The 14,568-nt window shown below is 34.3% G+C and overlaps 1 protein-coding gene across 1 annotated transcript; it reads right to left on the bottom strand.

Moving 5' to 3' along the window:
* Positions 1 to 12,181: 12,181 nt before the first annotated feature.
* Positions 12,182 to 14,560, bottom strand: LOC133201175 (uncharacterized). Its single transcript, XM_061336963.1, has 2 exons — positions 13,273 to 14,560; positions 12,182 to 12,747 (listed from the first exon to the last, which is right to left on the bottom strand). The coding sequence occupies exons 1-2, from the start codon at positions 14,285 to 14,287 to the stop codon at positions 12,182 to 12,184; spliced, it is 1,581 nt and encodes a 526-aa protein (XP_061192947.1). The 5' UTR covers positions 14,288 to 14,560.
* Positions 14,561 to 14,568: the final 8 nt, after the last annotated feature.

A 14,568-nucleotide genomic window follows, 5' to 3' on the forward strand; every position in this document is an offset into this window, starting at 1 on the left:
TTACCCTCGATTTCATCAAATAACATATTTGCTGATTAAAGCGCAAGTTATGATGGGTATAAAAATGGACAATAATTTGAATACTTGCATGTTATGAATTTTATTTATTTTTCTGCCGATGCGTTTAATAATACGAACACACTTTTTAAAGCGGAAGTTACATTTTTAACATAGCAACCAGTGATTGCGGTAGTATTGAACAAAGACTGACTCTTAATATCTCTCACACATGTGCACAAATCAGTGATTGTAATAACTTTGAACCCACATTGGAATAGGTTTGTCGAATTTACAGAAGAAAAGGTGATTTTTGCCTGCATAGTTACTGGTATGGAGGCCCGTTGTGACAAACGAAAAAAGTTCATTACATTTATTCCGATGAAACCGATTTGTATTGTTTAATTGCAATAAACCGTAAACAATGATGCAAGATGTCATTTCTGCAGGTAATTACAAACACATTGTTTAACATTCGGTTTGGGAATGTTAAACAAAATTAACAATGCGAACAACAAAGGGCCTCGGTTTTAAGGGCCTTCCACCTATTCCTACTTTAAGGGTCTTCCACCTATTCCCACTTTTTAAAAAAAAATCACAAGTCCACCTATTTCCGCTTGCAAATATGATATAGTTTATTCAGAATATAACTTTGGGCAGTACAGCCCATCAGTTACAAAAATAACTTATAATCTATACATATTTTACAATAAGTAAGACTCTCAAAGAGTCTAAAAGGGGGGTGAGACCCCTGATCAAGTGTTCCTCAGTCCCACAGTTCCATTCACTTAATTGTATAGAAGACTATAATATATGCTATTATATAAAGCAGAAGAAGGAATACTTTAAAACAATATAATTGTTTTACAATATATGTAGCAATGCTGTGGTATTATATATAAACATCTGAAAATTAACCTTGAACAAATAGACATTTGGTCAACCTGACAGATCATCGTAACGTAATATAAGAGCATGATAGATAAATTTCCCTAAGCCAACTAGGGTACATATGCGATGTGAACCGAATAACTAAAGTAATTTAAATGTACTTGGAGATTTGTAATAGTATTCTTTTATGTATTTTTTCCTTAAATTAAGATATCTATGGCATTGAAGAATGAAATTAAATTCGTCTTCAATTTGATGAGTATCGTTAACATCGCATAATCTATCCTCCCTGCTCTTACCTTGTGTCGAAAGTTCATTTGTGTTTATAACAATTAGGTTAATTACATCTCAACTTAGGTGGGTTTTTTTTTTTACAATTCAATACACTTTAAGACAGAAAATACATTAAATAAATCGATTAATTTCACTTAATTTTGTACAGTAAATAAATCGATTTTAAGAAAAAATATGATGTAATTCAATCAATTTTTTGTTCCTTGAATACGTACAATTTAAGAGAAAATGAATCGATTCAATTTCTTTTTCAATTTGCTTAAGCTTAAACTACTGTATGAAATATGAAGATAACAAACAGTAATCAATCTCAAAAGTCCATTGAAACAATAGAAAAATTAAACAGAGCAAACACGGGCCCCTAAAAAACATCAGAGGTGGGACCAGGCTTCGGGGCCACCAACATATAAAAAACTCAGCTCAAATCTCAACCTCAAATCTTAGATTTCTGCCTCACCTGAGATTTTCCTAAAACACCGTGCCACCAACATTTCTGAGATTCGTCTCACGTAAGCAGAGATTTGAGAAAAATCTTAGACTTATTCTCGTTGTTATATGCGACCTTTTATTCTGATAATGCACAAATTTGTTGAATTAATGATTGAATTTACCTTTTAGTCAGTTGTTAATGCAATATTTTGGTGTTTAATCGCGAAAATACACATCCCCCACTTCCTACGTCTTTTATTTGCTGTTTCGAGTCACTCAACGGAAAGGATTCCATTACGATCTTTGCGACAATAAATATTCACCGAGTCCCCGTAAAATAATCCGTACAGAAGAATAACACAAAACATATCCAAACTTTATAGTCTTGGTTCGTCTGTCTACATAAACACACAAATATATACACCGAGGCGTCACTTCCGCCATTGTGACGTTACGTGTCGAAAGATTACAAAGAGTAGATAGGCGGATCAAGACTATATATTTACAGGCCGATTACACAATTTTTTTTCTTTTATTTTGTTTTGTACAAAGTCAGAAATATCTATTACATTTTACTCTCCATAGCAAAAATGTTTTAAATATAGGGAGTTTTTGTCCCTATTTAGAATAATTTTTTAAAAAAATCATCGTTTCAAGCGATCAGAGAAAATAGATTTTACCGCTGCGAAATGATGATTTTAATACTGCAAACTCGGCATTAACAATGATAAAGAAAACACCGAGTAATTTTTTTTCTACCTGATTAAATCCTTATTTTCTCACATGATAATTTTCTTGAGTGTTCCGTAAAATTCGTGCATAAGTTGCGACAGAAAAAATGTCCAAGGCGAGTAACATAATTACAATTCAATTCAATATACATGTATGCTTGGTTTTACTTGAACCCAATTTATCAAGAAAATTTCGATCCAAATTGTTTAATGTGATTATGTCAGTTATTTCAGGTATATGTATACACACCCCTTCCCCCGAAGAAACAAAAAAAAAAAAAAAAAAAAAAAAAAAAAAAAAACCTGAAATTGAACTATACGGACATGTATGTAGGGAGGAGGCTAAATAACACATCACATTTTCCACGATCCCGTGATAAAATGTCACAGGAAAAATATTCTTCTTTTCAGATATAATATATGTAATAATAATTAATTTCAGATATAATAACAAAGAATATAGTGAGCAATATTCGTTGTTACACTGGTTACCTAAATCAATCTAACAATCACTTATCAAGTGACGATTGACTGATTATAATTCCTATGAAAAGTTTCACGGCGTAATCATGTACTATTTGAAACTTAGGACCATACTTGTCTAATCTCAAAATGTAACTGGTCGTATTAAAAAAAAGTCTGGTTTATTCTTTCAAATAATATAAACGGTCAGGGATTTTTGTGTGCGATGCATAGTGTGTATAAAGCAGATGCCCATACGCGGATCTAGAGGGGGGAGATGGTCGCCCCCCCCCCCGGAATTTGCATGCAGAGTTATTGAAAGTATATACTGAATCAAATAAAAATTGATTTTGGACCCCCCCCCCCCCCTTGAAAACGTGGACCCCACCACTACCACAACGAAATAGGTTTTTCACGTTTGTGAAACGGATTTTTTTTCTTTTCAAGATACTTTTGGGAAAGCAGTTTTGCTTGTCAAGAAATTTCTGGTTTGGATTTTTTTTCATGTATTCATGGATTAACCTGTGCACTGTCATAATATTTGCAAACATTTTACCATAAAATAATTCTGTGAGATTTTATTTGAGACTACTATGTACCAATCTCAAGATTTTCTGAGAAATCTCAGATTTTTTTCTCAGCTGAGTCGGAAAAAACGTTGGTGGCACACACGTTTCAGAGAAATCTCAGATTTGAGAAAAATCTCAGATTTAAGAAAAAACTCAAGAAATAAGTCCGAGTTTGAGAAAATATTTCATTGGTGGCACAGTTCGGTGAGAAAAACTCAAATTTTCTAAGAAATCTCAGATTTGAGAAAATCTCAGCGTTGGTGGCCCCGAAGCCAGGTGCCATGGAGGAGTGAGCAGCCCCTAACGACCGGTCACACCCGCCGTGTGCTCCTTGTCATGATCGTGAAAAAACCGTAGACAATTCAATGTGTAAATAAAGGCTTATGTGTTCTTAAAAAAGCAGGCTTAATATTTTAGCGGCTGTGGCGCAGACAACGATGCACTAATTCATGATAACCAGTAACAAATGAATTTCGCAAAATCCATGATCGACAGGGGATGCCTTCTCCTCCATAGCATCTGATCCTACTTTTTCTGCGAAAAATTTTATTGTTCAAATGGCCTTTTTCGTTATCTTCATATTTCTGTTTCTCCTTGTATTTCGTTTATTTATACCAGGATGATCTATTTCTGGCAATTAGGATTTCATTGTCTCTTTTTTTAGTGCTTAACGTAGTTAAATATAAAATTTTATGCAATTTACACGATCAATAAATTGTGCAGAATTTATAAGACGTCACATCTACAGGTAATTTTCACAACTTTTCCCCTTTTCTTGCTAAGACTAATCATTTTAATTCATGGTTTCATCATCAAGAAAGGAAACATTATACATGTACCTAAGCTTACATGTAAAAGTGACATATATTGCTTACGATTTAGACGACACAAATCGGTTCCATTAAAGTGAACTTGTGCTGAGCTTCTTTTCATTTGTCATAACGGGCCTCCATACCAGTAACTATGCAGGCAAAAATCACCTTTTCTTCTGTAAATTCGACAAACCTATTCCAAAGTGGGTTCTAAGTTATTACAATCACTGATTTGTGCACATGTGTGAGAGATATTAAGAGTCAGTCTTTGTTCAATACTACCGCAATCACTGGTTGCTATGTTAAAAATGTAACTTCCGCTTTAAAAAGTGTGTTCGTATTATTAAACGCATCGGCAGAAAATTAAATAAAATTCATAACATGCAAGTATTCAAATTATTGTCCATTTTTATACCCATCATAACTTGCGCTTTAATCAGCAAATATGTTATTTGATGAAATCGAGGGTAACTACGGCTGAAAATATAGCGAAATCTCACTATAATAGTGATATACCACTATTATAGCGGAATTTACGTTTCCCCCCAACCTGATAAATTTCATCCTGTTTTGTTGAAAACCAAGGGAGTTATAGACATTTAAAGTTTCAACCAATCAGATTGCAATAACCTGCATGCGCGTGTTTTCAAGAAATTTCCTATATAACATGTTGTAGCACCTTATAATATATACTTATATTCTAATTTTCAAAGTATTTTGTCAAAAAACAAGGAAATTATTGAGATTTTTGTATCAGCCAATCAGAGAAGAGCGCACGTGCATGCGCGTGAGTTCACGCTAATTTGACCATGTTATCTTGTCTAGACTACTAATATATCTTTATATTTTGAGTTTCAAAGCAATTCATCAAGAAATATAAAAGTTACGGCTTCATCAAGTATATCAGTCATTTCACTCATTGCATGCGCGCGCAAAATGACCTTCGTTCCGAACACCTACACAACATGCCTATTAACCCTAAAAAGGTTTCATGTCAATCGGATGAGTGGTTCTATGAGAACACTCCCGGACAAAAAAGTACCGGAGAAGAAAGTAGAAAAAAAGAATAATAATAATAACTAGATGGTTCTCGTTGCGAGCAACGAGTGGGTCTTCCGTCTGATTTTGGATAAGATTAGTCAGGATCTTGACTGAGATATTCGTCTATGATAAGTGAAAGGATGCATATTGTTTAAAACATTATTCTGAGCATCTTTTGTTCAATATTGCTTATCAAAATATTTCCCCTTTTCGAGATATAAAGAGTCAAGGATTTAGCATTCTGGCCCCTTATGACCCTTTATTACGTAACATATGATCAAAATTTTATAATATATAGTTGCAGAATGTTAAGATGAACATTTTTGCTTCAGTAATTTATAACAAAATATTAATCATTAAAGAGTTATAGATGAAAGACTTTTGGCCCTTTTGAGCCCCTAATTTGAGCAGTCAGCCCCTTTTTCTTGATATAAAAAAACGGTCTTGTGATTTTGAAGACTTTTTGTTCAACAACTATTCAGAAATTTCCTTTCGTTTAAGAGATATATAGAATAACAATATTTAGGGGCCAGCCCTCGAAGTCCTTAATGGGGATGTCTTGCAAAAATTAAAAGGGTGTATATTGTTTAGAACATTATTCTGAGCATCTTTTGTTCAATATTGCATATCAAAATATTTCCCCTTTTCGAGATATAATGTGTCAAAGATTTAGCATTCTGGCCCCTTATGGCCCCTTATTACGTAACGTATGATCAATATTTTATAATATATAGTTGCAAAATGTTAAGATGAACATTTTTGCTTCAATAACTTATAACAAAATATTCATCATTAAAGAGTTATAGATTAAAGACTTTTGGCCCTTCTGAGCCCCTAATTTGAGGGGTCAGACCCTTTTTCTTGATATCAAATGAAAGGTCTTGTGATTTTGAAGACTTTTTGTTCAATATGTTTTAACAAAATACATCACTTTAAAATGTTATTTAAAAAAATGTCTCTAAAATTCACTCATAAATCACGTCCTAAATTTTGACCCCTACCGAGCTTCCATACTTCGCACTTCCGGAAAATTTCAAAACCAAGGTGCACAACTAGAACATGTCCTCTATCACCACTGAAAGTTTCAACACTCTAGCATTTGTCGTTCTTGAGTTTTTGTGCAGACACAAGGTCTATCAAAAAATCGATTAAAGGGCGATAACTTCTGACCGGAAGTGATTTTTCAAAAACTGAAATGCCGTTATAAACTTCAGATAGCAACGCATTAACCCTGAAAATTTGAAGCAAATCGATCGAGGGATCTCCGAGAAATCTTCTGCACAAAATCGGTAAGGAAAAAAAAAAGAATAATAACTAGATGGTTCTCGTTGCGAGCAACGAGTGGGTCTTCCGTCCGATTTTCGATGAGATAAGAATTTGATTGAGATTTTCAAAAATCGAAAAGTTACATACTGTTTAGAACATTATTTTGAACATCTTTTATTCTATATTGCTTATCAAAACATTTCCCACTTTCGAGATATAGAGTACCAAAGATTTGGCCTTCTGGCCCCTCATGGCCCCTAATTATGTAACACGTGATGTCAATATCATAATATATAGTTGTAAATTGTTAAAATAAACATTTTTGCTTCAGTAATGAATTGCAAAATGTTGATCATTGAAGAGTTATTGATTAAAGACTTTTGGCCCCTCTCGGCCCCTATTTTGAGGGGCCAGCCCCTTTTTCTTCATATCACCTTAACGCTCTTGAGATTTTGAACACTTTTTGTTCAACAACTATTCAGAAATTCTTTTTCGTTTCCGAGATATATGCAAAAGATATATTTAGGGGCCAGCCCTTCAACTCCTTAATGGGGACGTTTAGCAAAAATCGAAAAGTTACATACTGTTAAGAACATTATTTTGAACATCTTTTATTCTATATTGCTTATCAAAACATTTCCCACTTTCGAGATATAGAGTGCCAAAGATTTGGCCTTCTGGCCCCTCATGGCCCCTAATTATGTAACTCGTGATGTCAATATTATAATATATAGTTGTAAATTGTTGAAATAAACATTTTTGCTTCAGTAATGAATTGCAAAATGTTGATCATTGAAGAGTTATTGATTAAAGACTTTTGGCCCTCTCGGCCCCTATTTTGAGGGGCCAGCCCCTTTTTCTTCATACCACCTCAAAGCTCTTATGATTTTGAACACTTTGTTCAACAACTATTCAGAAATTCTTTTTCGTTTCCGAGATATATGCAAAAGATATATTTAGGGGCCAGCCCTTCAACTCCTTAATGGGGACGTTTAGCAAAAATCGAAAAGTTACATACTGTTAAGAACATTATTTTGAACATCTTTTATTCTATATTGCTTATCAAAACATTTCCCACTTTCGAGATATAGAGTGCCAAAGATTTGGCATTCTGGCCCCTCATGGCCCCTAATTATGTAACATATGACATAAATATTATAATATGTAGTTGTATATTGTTAAAATAAACATTTTTGCTTCAGTAATGTATAGCAAAATGTTGATCGTTAAAGAGTTATTGATTTAATACTTTTGGCCCCTCTCAGCCCCTAATATGATAAGTCAGCCCTTTTTTCTTGATATCATATGAAAGATCTTGTCATTCTGCACAAATATTGTTCAATATGTTTTAACAAAATAATTATACTTTAAAAGATATGATACAAAATGTCTCAAAAATTCACTCATAATTCGTGTCCTAAATTTCGACCCCTACCGAGCTTCCATACTAGGCACTTCCGGAAAATATCTAAACCCAGGTGCAAAATGGCAACATGTCCTCTATCATCACTGAAAATTTCAGCGCTCTATCTTAAGCCCTTTTTGAGTTCCATCGCAGACAAGGAGGTCCTCTAAATTTTGATAAAAGGGCGATAACTTCCGACCGGAAGTAAATATCCCTTAACGGAATTGCCGGAATTAACTTCAGATATCAACGCATCTACCATGAAAATTTGAATAAAATCGAACGAGCCATCTCCGAGAAATCGTCTGCACAAATTTTGTAAGAAGAAAAAAGAATAAAAATAATAATAACTAGAAACTCATTGCGAGCAATGAGAGGTCTTCCGTCCGATTCTGAAAAAAAGAAAACTCAAACTGAAAAAGTGATAAAAGACATTCAGACACTCTGGAGATTTAACCCTGGTCGTCAGCCTGAAAATCCAACGTGCTAACCATTAACCATTCCCTTATTTGCATTACTTTCTGTCACGACCGGAAGTAACGGCGATACAAGATTTTGTCACGATTCAAATAAACTGATCACTGACTATCAGTCTTGAAAGTTTCAGACTTCAATCGTTTACTGTTGCCGAACAATAGACCGGAAGTTGACGTTTTATTTCCGGTGGAATCTAACATATTTCAAAACAGCGAAAGAGATGCAATCAAGTGATGCAAGTTTTAGCTTAAAAAAGAAAGAAGAGAAATAATATGATTGCATCCTCTGATCTAAATAATAAAACAGGTTTTGTAATCCTCAGAAAAAGTTCTATCATTTTATAGTTGCATATTTAAGATCAGAGGTTACGCTCTATATTAAATATCGAAAAATTAGCTTTAAAAATTGGTTTGTTTTGTAGAATATTTCACGATATACGGAAAATGTCGCATTTCATGACGTCATAATGCATTGGCTAGCCAGAAAATTACGTCATTTTTGATACGCAGTCATCAAAGGTCTAAATGATATTTAATGCATTGTCAACTAAAACCAAGCAGTTTCAGTTTTTCTGAAATTAACAGGGCCAAAAAAGGCCCTAAGTGGACCTTGTTCTTTAATATTGATACCACTACACTAGCGCAATGTACCAGCCATCATAGATGTTTACCTTGCACTCATTCCCTGAAGCAACAAGTGTCAGGCAGGTTAATCTTTATTTCTTATAGTGTGGAATTATAGGATGAAAACTAGCCAGCTAAATTTTGTGCAAGTACTAGTAGATTTACATCGGATTTGTTACTTGAGTTTTAACAATAACTGATAGCAGAGAAAATAATCTGTTACTGATAAAAACTAAAAAAAAAACTATTGTCTTTACTTCCTTTATTCTTTATGCATTCAACTTTCTATTCTATGCAATTCCAAATTCAGACATGTCCGTGTAATCTTTTTCTGTACTTCTACACTACTGCATCAGACCATTTGTGAAAGGCGGGTCAAGATACATTATTTCGCGCCAAACGTCACGAGTAAATCATCGCGCCTTTTCTTTGGAATGTGTCTTCAATTGAATAAGAGTACGTGATAGCTTCAATGAAATTTTTAAAAATATGTTGCTGTAGCCTGATTTTCGAGTCTAAGAATGTATATTTATCACACTGTACATATTACATATCGTATACGGGCAAGTAACATAAAGGCAGCACTAAGTTTTCTTACACATTTTATATTCCTCTTTACCCCCAAAGTGGATTATTCCAATTAGTAACGCATTAATGAAAAGACTGGAATGTTTCGCAACAAAACACGTCTCGCCATATGACGCTCAAGGAATCTGATACCTATTATGTTCTGTAACTTGCATCTATAAAGGAATATTGCCCTACTAAAATCAAAGAAAAATATCATTGAAGTTTATTTTTCTCTCATTTGAAATTGCTATATATGTTATTCAATCAACATGAGAAAGTAACAAATTCTACTTTCAAAATACAATTCCGCAACTCTCCAATTTATGATACAATTGCATAGGTATCTAGCTACATATACATTTGCACCAACATGTTTTCCTCATTTTGTCATATCACAATTGCATCTATGCACATTAATTAGTGCAAAATTAAACTGCAAACTCTTTATGAGGGAGTAAAAAGACACGCTGATATTGTGCCGTCAAACACCGCTGCTCTGACGTCTAAAGACATAGCCCCCCCCCCCCCCCTTAAGATAAAATCTTATATTTGAGCCCCAAAAAGTGAGAAAAAATTTGGAAATTCTTTGGATTGAATCCAGATCGCCCACTAGAAAATTCATCATGCTAACCATTACACTATCAAACACCGTCTCTTAAAATTGAAAAATGATAAATATTCAGAGTATGGGTTAATCAATTTTTAAACAAACTACATATTTAGCATTCTTGTAAGACTCTTTATTAAGCCTATCAACATAATAAAAAAATATTGAAAAACAAAAAAGTTAAAAAAATTACCCTTTTTAAATCACTTCCTGTGACGACCGGAAGTTACGACGACACACGAAATGTTTCCATCACACATCTACAAACCAAATTCTATCATACCTGATAGTTTCAGACTCCTACCTTTAACAGTTTCTGAGAACATTCATGGACTAGATTTTTAGTGTAAAAAGTGAAAAATCGTAATAATTCCCGACCGGAAGTAAATTTTTCCAAACTTTTTCAATATTTCAAAATGGCATGAGATAACAAATCATTCCTGAAAATTTGGCTGAAAATGAATGAGTAGTTTTTGAGATATCGCGATTTGAAAAGGTCAGAAAAATAAAAATGAAAAATAATAATAATAATAATAATAATAATAATAATAAGAAACAGTAGAATCACTTTAGGTCTTCCGTTGAAAACGGAAGACCTAATAACTAGATGAGATCTCGTTGCGAGCAACGAGTGGGTCTTCCGTCCGATTTTTGATAAGATGAGATACGAATTTGACTGAGATTTTCGTTCATAAATATATAAATAGTGAAAACGTACAAACGTACAATTTGCTTCAGTTATGTTTAGCACAATTTTGATCATTATGGCACCAAACGCAATATTTGATGAAGATTTTAAAATATTTATAGTAATAGATCGTGAAGATGAACATTACTGTAAAAGGGTTATATATGAAAGACTTTTAGCCCCTTTGAGCCCCTAATTCGAGGGGTCTTGATATCATATGAAGGTCTTGTAATTCTGAAGACTTTTCGTTCAACAACTATTCAGTTTTCGAGATATGCAGACTTGAAATATTTAGGGGCCGTCCCTTTAAGTCCTTATAGGGGCTGTTTAGGAAAAATTCAAAGGATGCACATTGTTCAGATCATCATTCTAAACAACTTTTGTTCAATATTACTTTTCAAAATGTTTCCCCGTTTCGAGATATAAAGCTTCAAAGATTAAGCATTCTGGCCCCTTATGGCCCCTAATTATGTAACATATGATCAAAATTTTAGAACATATAGTTGCAGATTGAAAAGATGAACATTTTTGCTTCAATAATTAATATCAAAATATTTAACGTTAAGGAGTTATAGATGAAAGACTTTTGGCCCCTCTGAGCCCCTAATTTAAGGGATCAGCCCCTTTTTCTTGATATCACATGAAAGGTCTTGTAATTCTGAAGACTTTTTGTTCAACAACTATTCAGAAGTTTCGTTTCGTTTTCGAGATATGTAGACTTGAAATATTTAGGGGCCGTCCCTTAAAGTTCTTATAGGGGCTGTTTAGGAAAAATTCAAAGGATGCACATTGTTGAGACCATCATTCTAAACAACTTTTGTTCAATATTGCTTTTCAAAATGTTTCCCCTTTTCGAGATATAAAGCGTCAAAAATTTGGCATTCTGGCCCCTTGTGGCCCCTAATTATGTGCCATACGACGTAAAAATCATAATATGAGCCAGTGTATGAGAAAAGGGGTCTTATGACATAAAAATCACAAAATCAGATTTTTGCTGATTCTTGTAGAAGAAAACGCAAGGAATCAGAATATATAAGTTTTAATAGTATGTCTTAATGATAAGTGCTTCATTTTATGGTTACAAAAGAGTGCAAAAATGGCTAAAACGCCATAATCCTGTATTTTGACGTCAAAAACGTCATATATCAACCCCGGTGAAGTTACGGTTTTTAATGAACAGAGTACTATTTAAAATTGTTTTTCTTTTGCATTAATTCTATTTTTCAAAAAATGTTTAACAATCAATATTTGTTGTTTGTGAAATAAACAAAATATGGCATTTGTCACATTTTTAATGGAAAATAAATAGCCTAAGTAAGCTATTCTTCAGTCTGGGCTGGAGGGCATAATTCATCTTGACATCTTGGACGTACATACGGTCTGACCTTCTTATAAAGATACTGAGCTCTTTCTCTAGACATTCCGAGGGGTGCAAGTTCCCTAGGAAAATTTCCCGGAATCTGCTGAAGTCCATCTGGTTTTGATATTTTGATTTTTTTCTCGGCCGAATCACTATTTTCTTTTACAAATACAAATCCTGGAAAGTCCACATGAAATCGGAAAGAGTGGTATTTTGAAATACCAGGTAATGAGTTGAAAAAACGGCCCAAAAACTCTTTCCAACCGTAGTATTTCCATGTAGACTCTCTTCCGTTGTCGTAGAGAATACCTTTGTTTGTTGTTGAAGAATGATCAAAAACTCCCTGAAGTTCACTCATACTATCACAGTCTGTGCGACGGAACAGCTTTTTTGCCCTTGCAAAACCTGCGTCAATCAGACATCGTGTATGACCAACTACCTGCATCAGGTAAGTAATTTGATGATGCAAACCAGTAATCACTCGCCATGCAAAGTACGCAATCAAAAACTTGTTCTTGTTTTGACCTGAAAATACAGGAACAATAAATTACTAGAGAATGTTGTATTTATCTTTAAATGGCATTTTATCTTGATGTAAGTGAAACGTACAAAGACTTTTTTTTATTCATGAACTCAAACATGATTCAAACCCAAATGAAAATTAACAAATACTGTCCGTATACTGCTTAAAATTCTCGCCATTTAGTTTCAAATATACAAGCCCCTAGGTTGCCTTCATACAGAGTCAATATGTCATAAATTATGATATCCCCCCCCCCCCCCGCCCGGGAAATTAATATTAGAGATTTATTATTCTAAAGGCGGAATATTTATTTAAAAAATTATAAATGGTACTGCAACAAAGTAATATATTAGGTTCTTTGTGTTTAAAATGAGATGAAGTGCTGTTGTAAAACTGCTTTCTTTTGCTTAGTAATATTTCTACATTTAATATTGTACACTGGATGAAAAGATTATTACACATAATCGTGATACGGTTTACGGTTATAAACAGAGAGAGAGAGAGAGAGTGTGTGTGTGTGTGTGTACCTGCACAATTATCAGCATGTATCAAGCACTCTTTTTCTCCATAACCATAGTTGCCAAGGCCATGATGCACCAAGGAAATAACAGTATCTGGACCATGCGAATGCGTTCCATCCAGTCCAAGTGTTTCATTTTCCCCGATCAAGTAGTTATATTGCATAGGTTTGTCGTCAACTCGAAAACCAAATATGTGTACTTTCTTTAAAGTAAGAAAATATAGGGGTCCCATCTGACGTGCATGATGAGGCAAACCAACACTTTGGCTAAAATCAAACGTATAGTGAATTTTAGTCATATCAGAGGATAACGGTTGGTTATGGTGTTCCTGGCGATCGATATCTTGCAATTCTTCCAGCGAATCTTTAACCAGTTTTTTGTAGAGATATCTTTCCTTCTGTGCTATATCGATGTGATTTTGAAATTCTCTTAAGGCCTCTAATTTGTCTTCTTCTGATCTTGCATCAAGTACCCTCCTCCTCAGCAATTCACATTTATGACAAACATCAAAACGAGGACCGCATATTTTGATATGTGAACAGCAGGAGTTCCATATATTTGTAAATGTGTGGTACTCTACTTTCCTTACATCATCTGTATCACATGCCGACTTGTACTGGCCATGAATAGCTTTCTTCGTCGAATTACAAGGAAGAAAAATGGGAGGCTCATCATCCCTACCTCTAGGGGCTGCAGGCTGAGGGAGGCCGTGTTCCTCGGCGTAGCCCAAAATGAAATTTACCACTCTCTGTACATCGTCAAAACTGACTGCATGCTTCGGCTTCCTTCCATGATTTCCATGTCGTCTAGGGACGGCCCCATTTGCTGAATAATGTTTCAAGAGATTAGAGAGAGACTTTTTCCCGACATCAAATAAACACTGGAAAGTCGATCTACAAATTTTCACATTTCTAAAACTGTAGTGGTACGAGTTCCGGACTCTTGATCCTTTTCGAGTGACAGATGACCCGGCAATGCTAATAGAACCCATGATGTATAAATCTTTTACATCTTTTTCCATTTCTCTAACATTAAATACATGGTCAAGAATTACGGAATTCTCAAACTTTGAAAAGCAACGCTGACCACATTCACAATTTTGTTTAATGTCATTCAGTTCTGAAGGGGTGTCATTTTCATTTTCACTCTCACAGTCAGACAATTCATTTCCTGATTGAGAGAGAACAAAATTGCGTATTCGGTCTAATCTATTCGGATCAAAGGGTGTATCGTCCTGATCGCTTGTTGAACGATCTTCCTCAAAATCTGAGTGTGAATTGGCAGCTGATTCCAACCCAAAGT

The sequence above is a fragment of the Saccostrea echinata genome, unplaced genomic scaffold, assembly GCF_033153115.1.
Source record: "Saccostrea echinata isolate AGI-Se365-2 ecotype Australia unplaced genomic scaffold, CSIRO_AGI_Sech_v1 ptg000002l, whole genome shotgun sequence".
NCBI lineage: Eukaryota > Metazoa > Mollusca > Bivalvia > Ostreida > Ostreidae > Saccostrea > Saccostrea echinata.

Excerpts from the sequence above, each read along its gene's own strand:
- LOC133201175 (XM_061336963.1), bottom strand. The coding sequence starts at position 14,287 with ATGGAAAAAGATGTAAAAGATTTATACATCATGGGTTCTATTAGCATT. Across the intron at positions 12,748-13,272 it reads ACATGCTGATAATTGTGCAG|GTCAAAACAAGAACAAGTTT; the intron begins GTACACACACAC and ends CTGTATTTTCAG.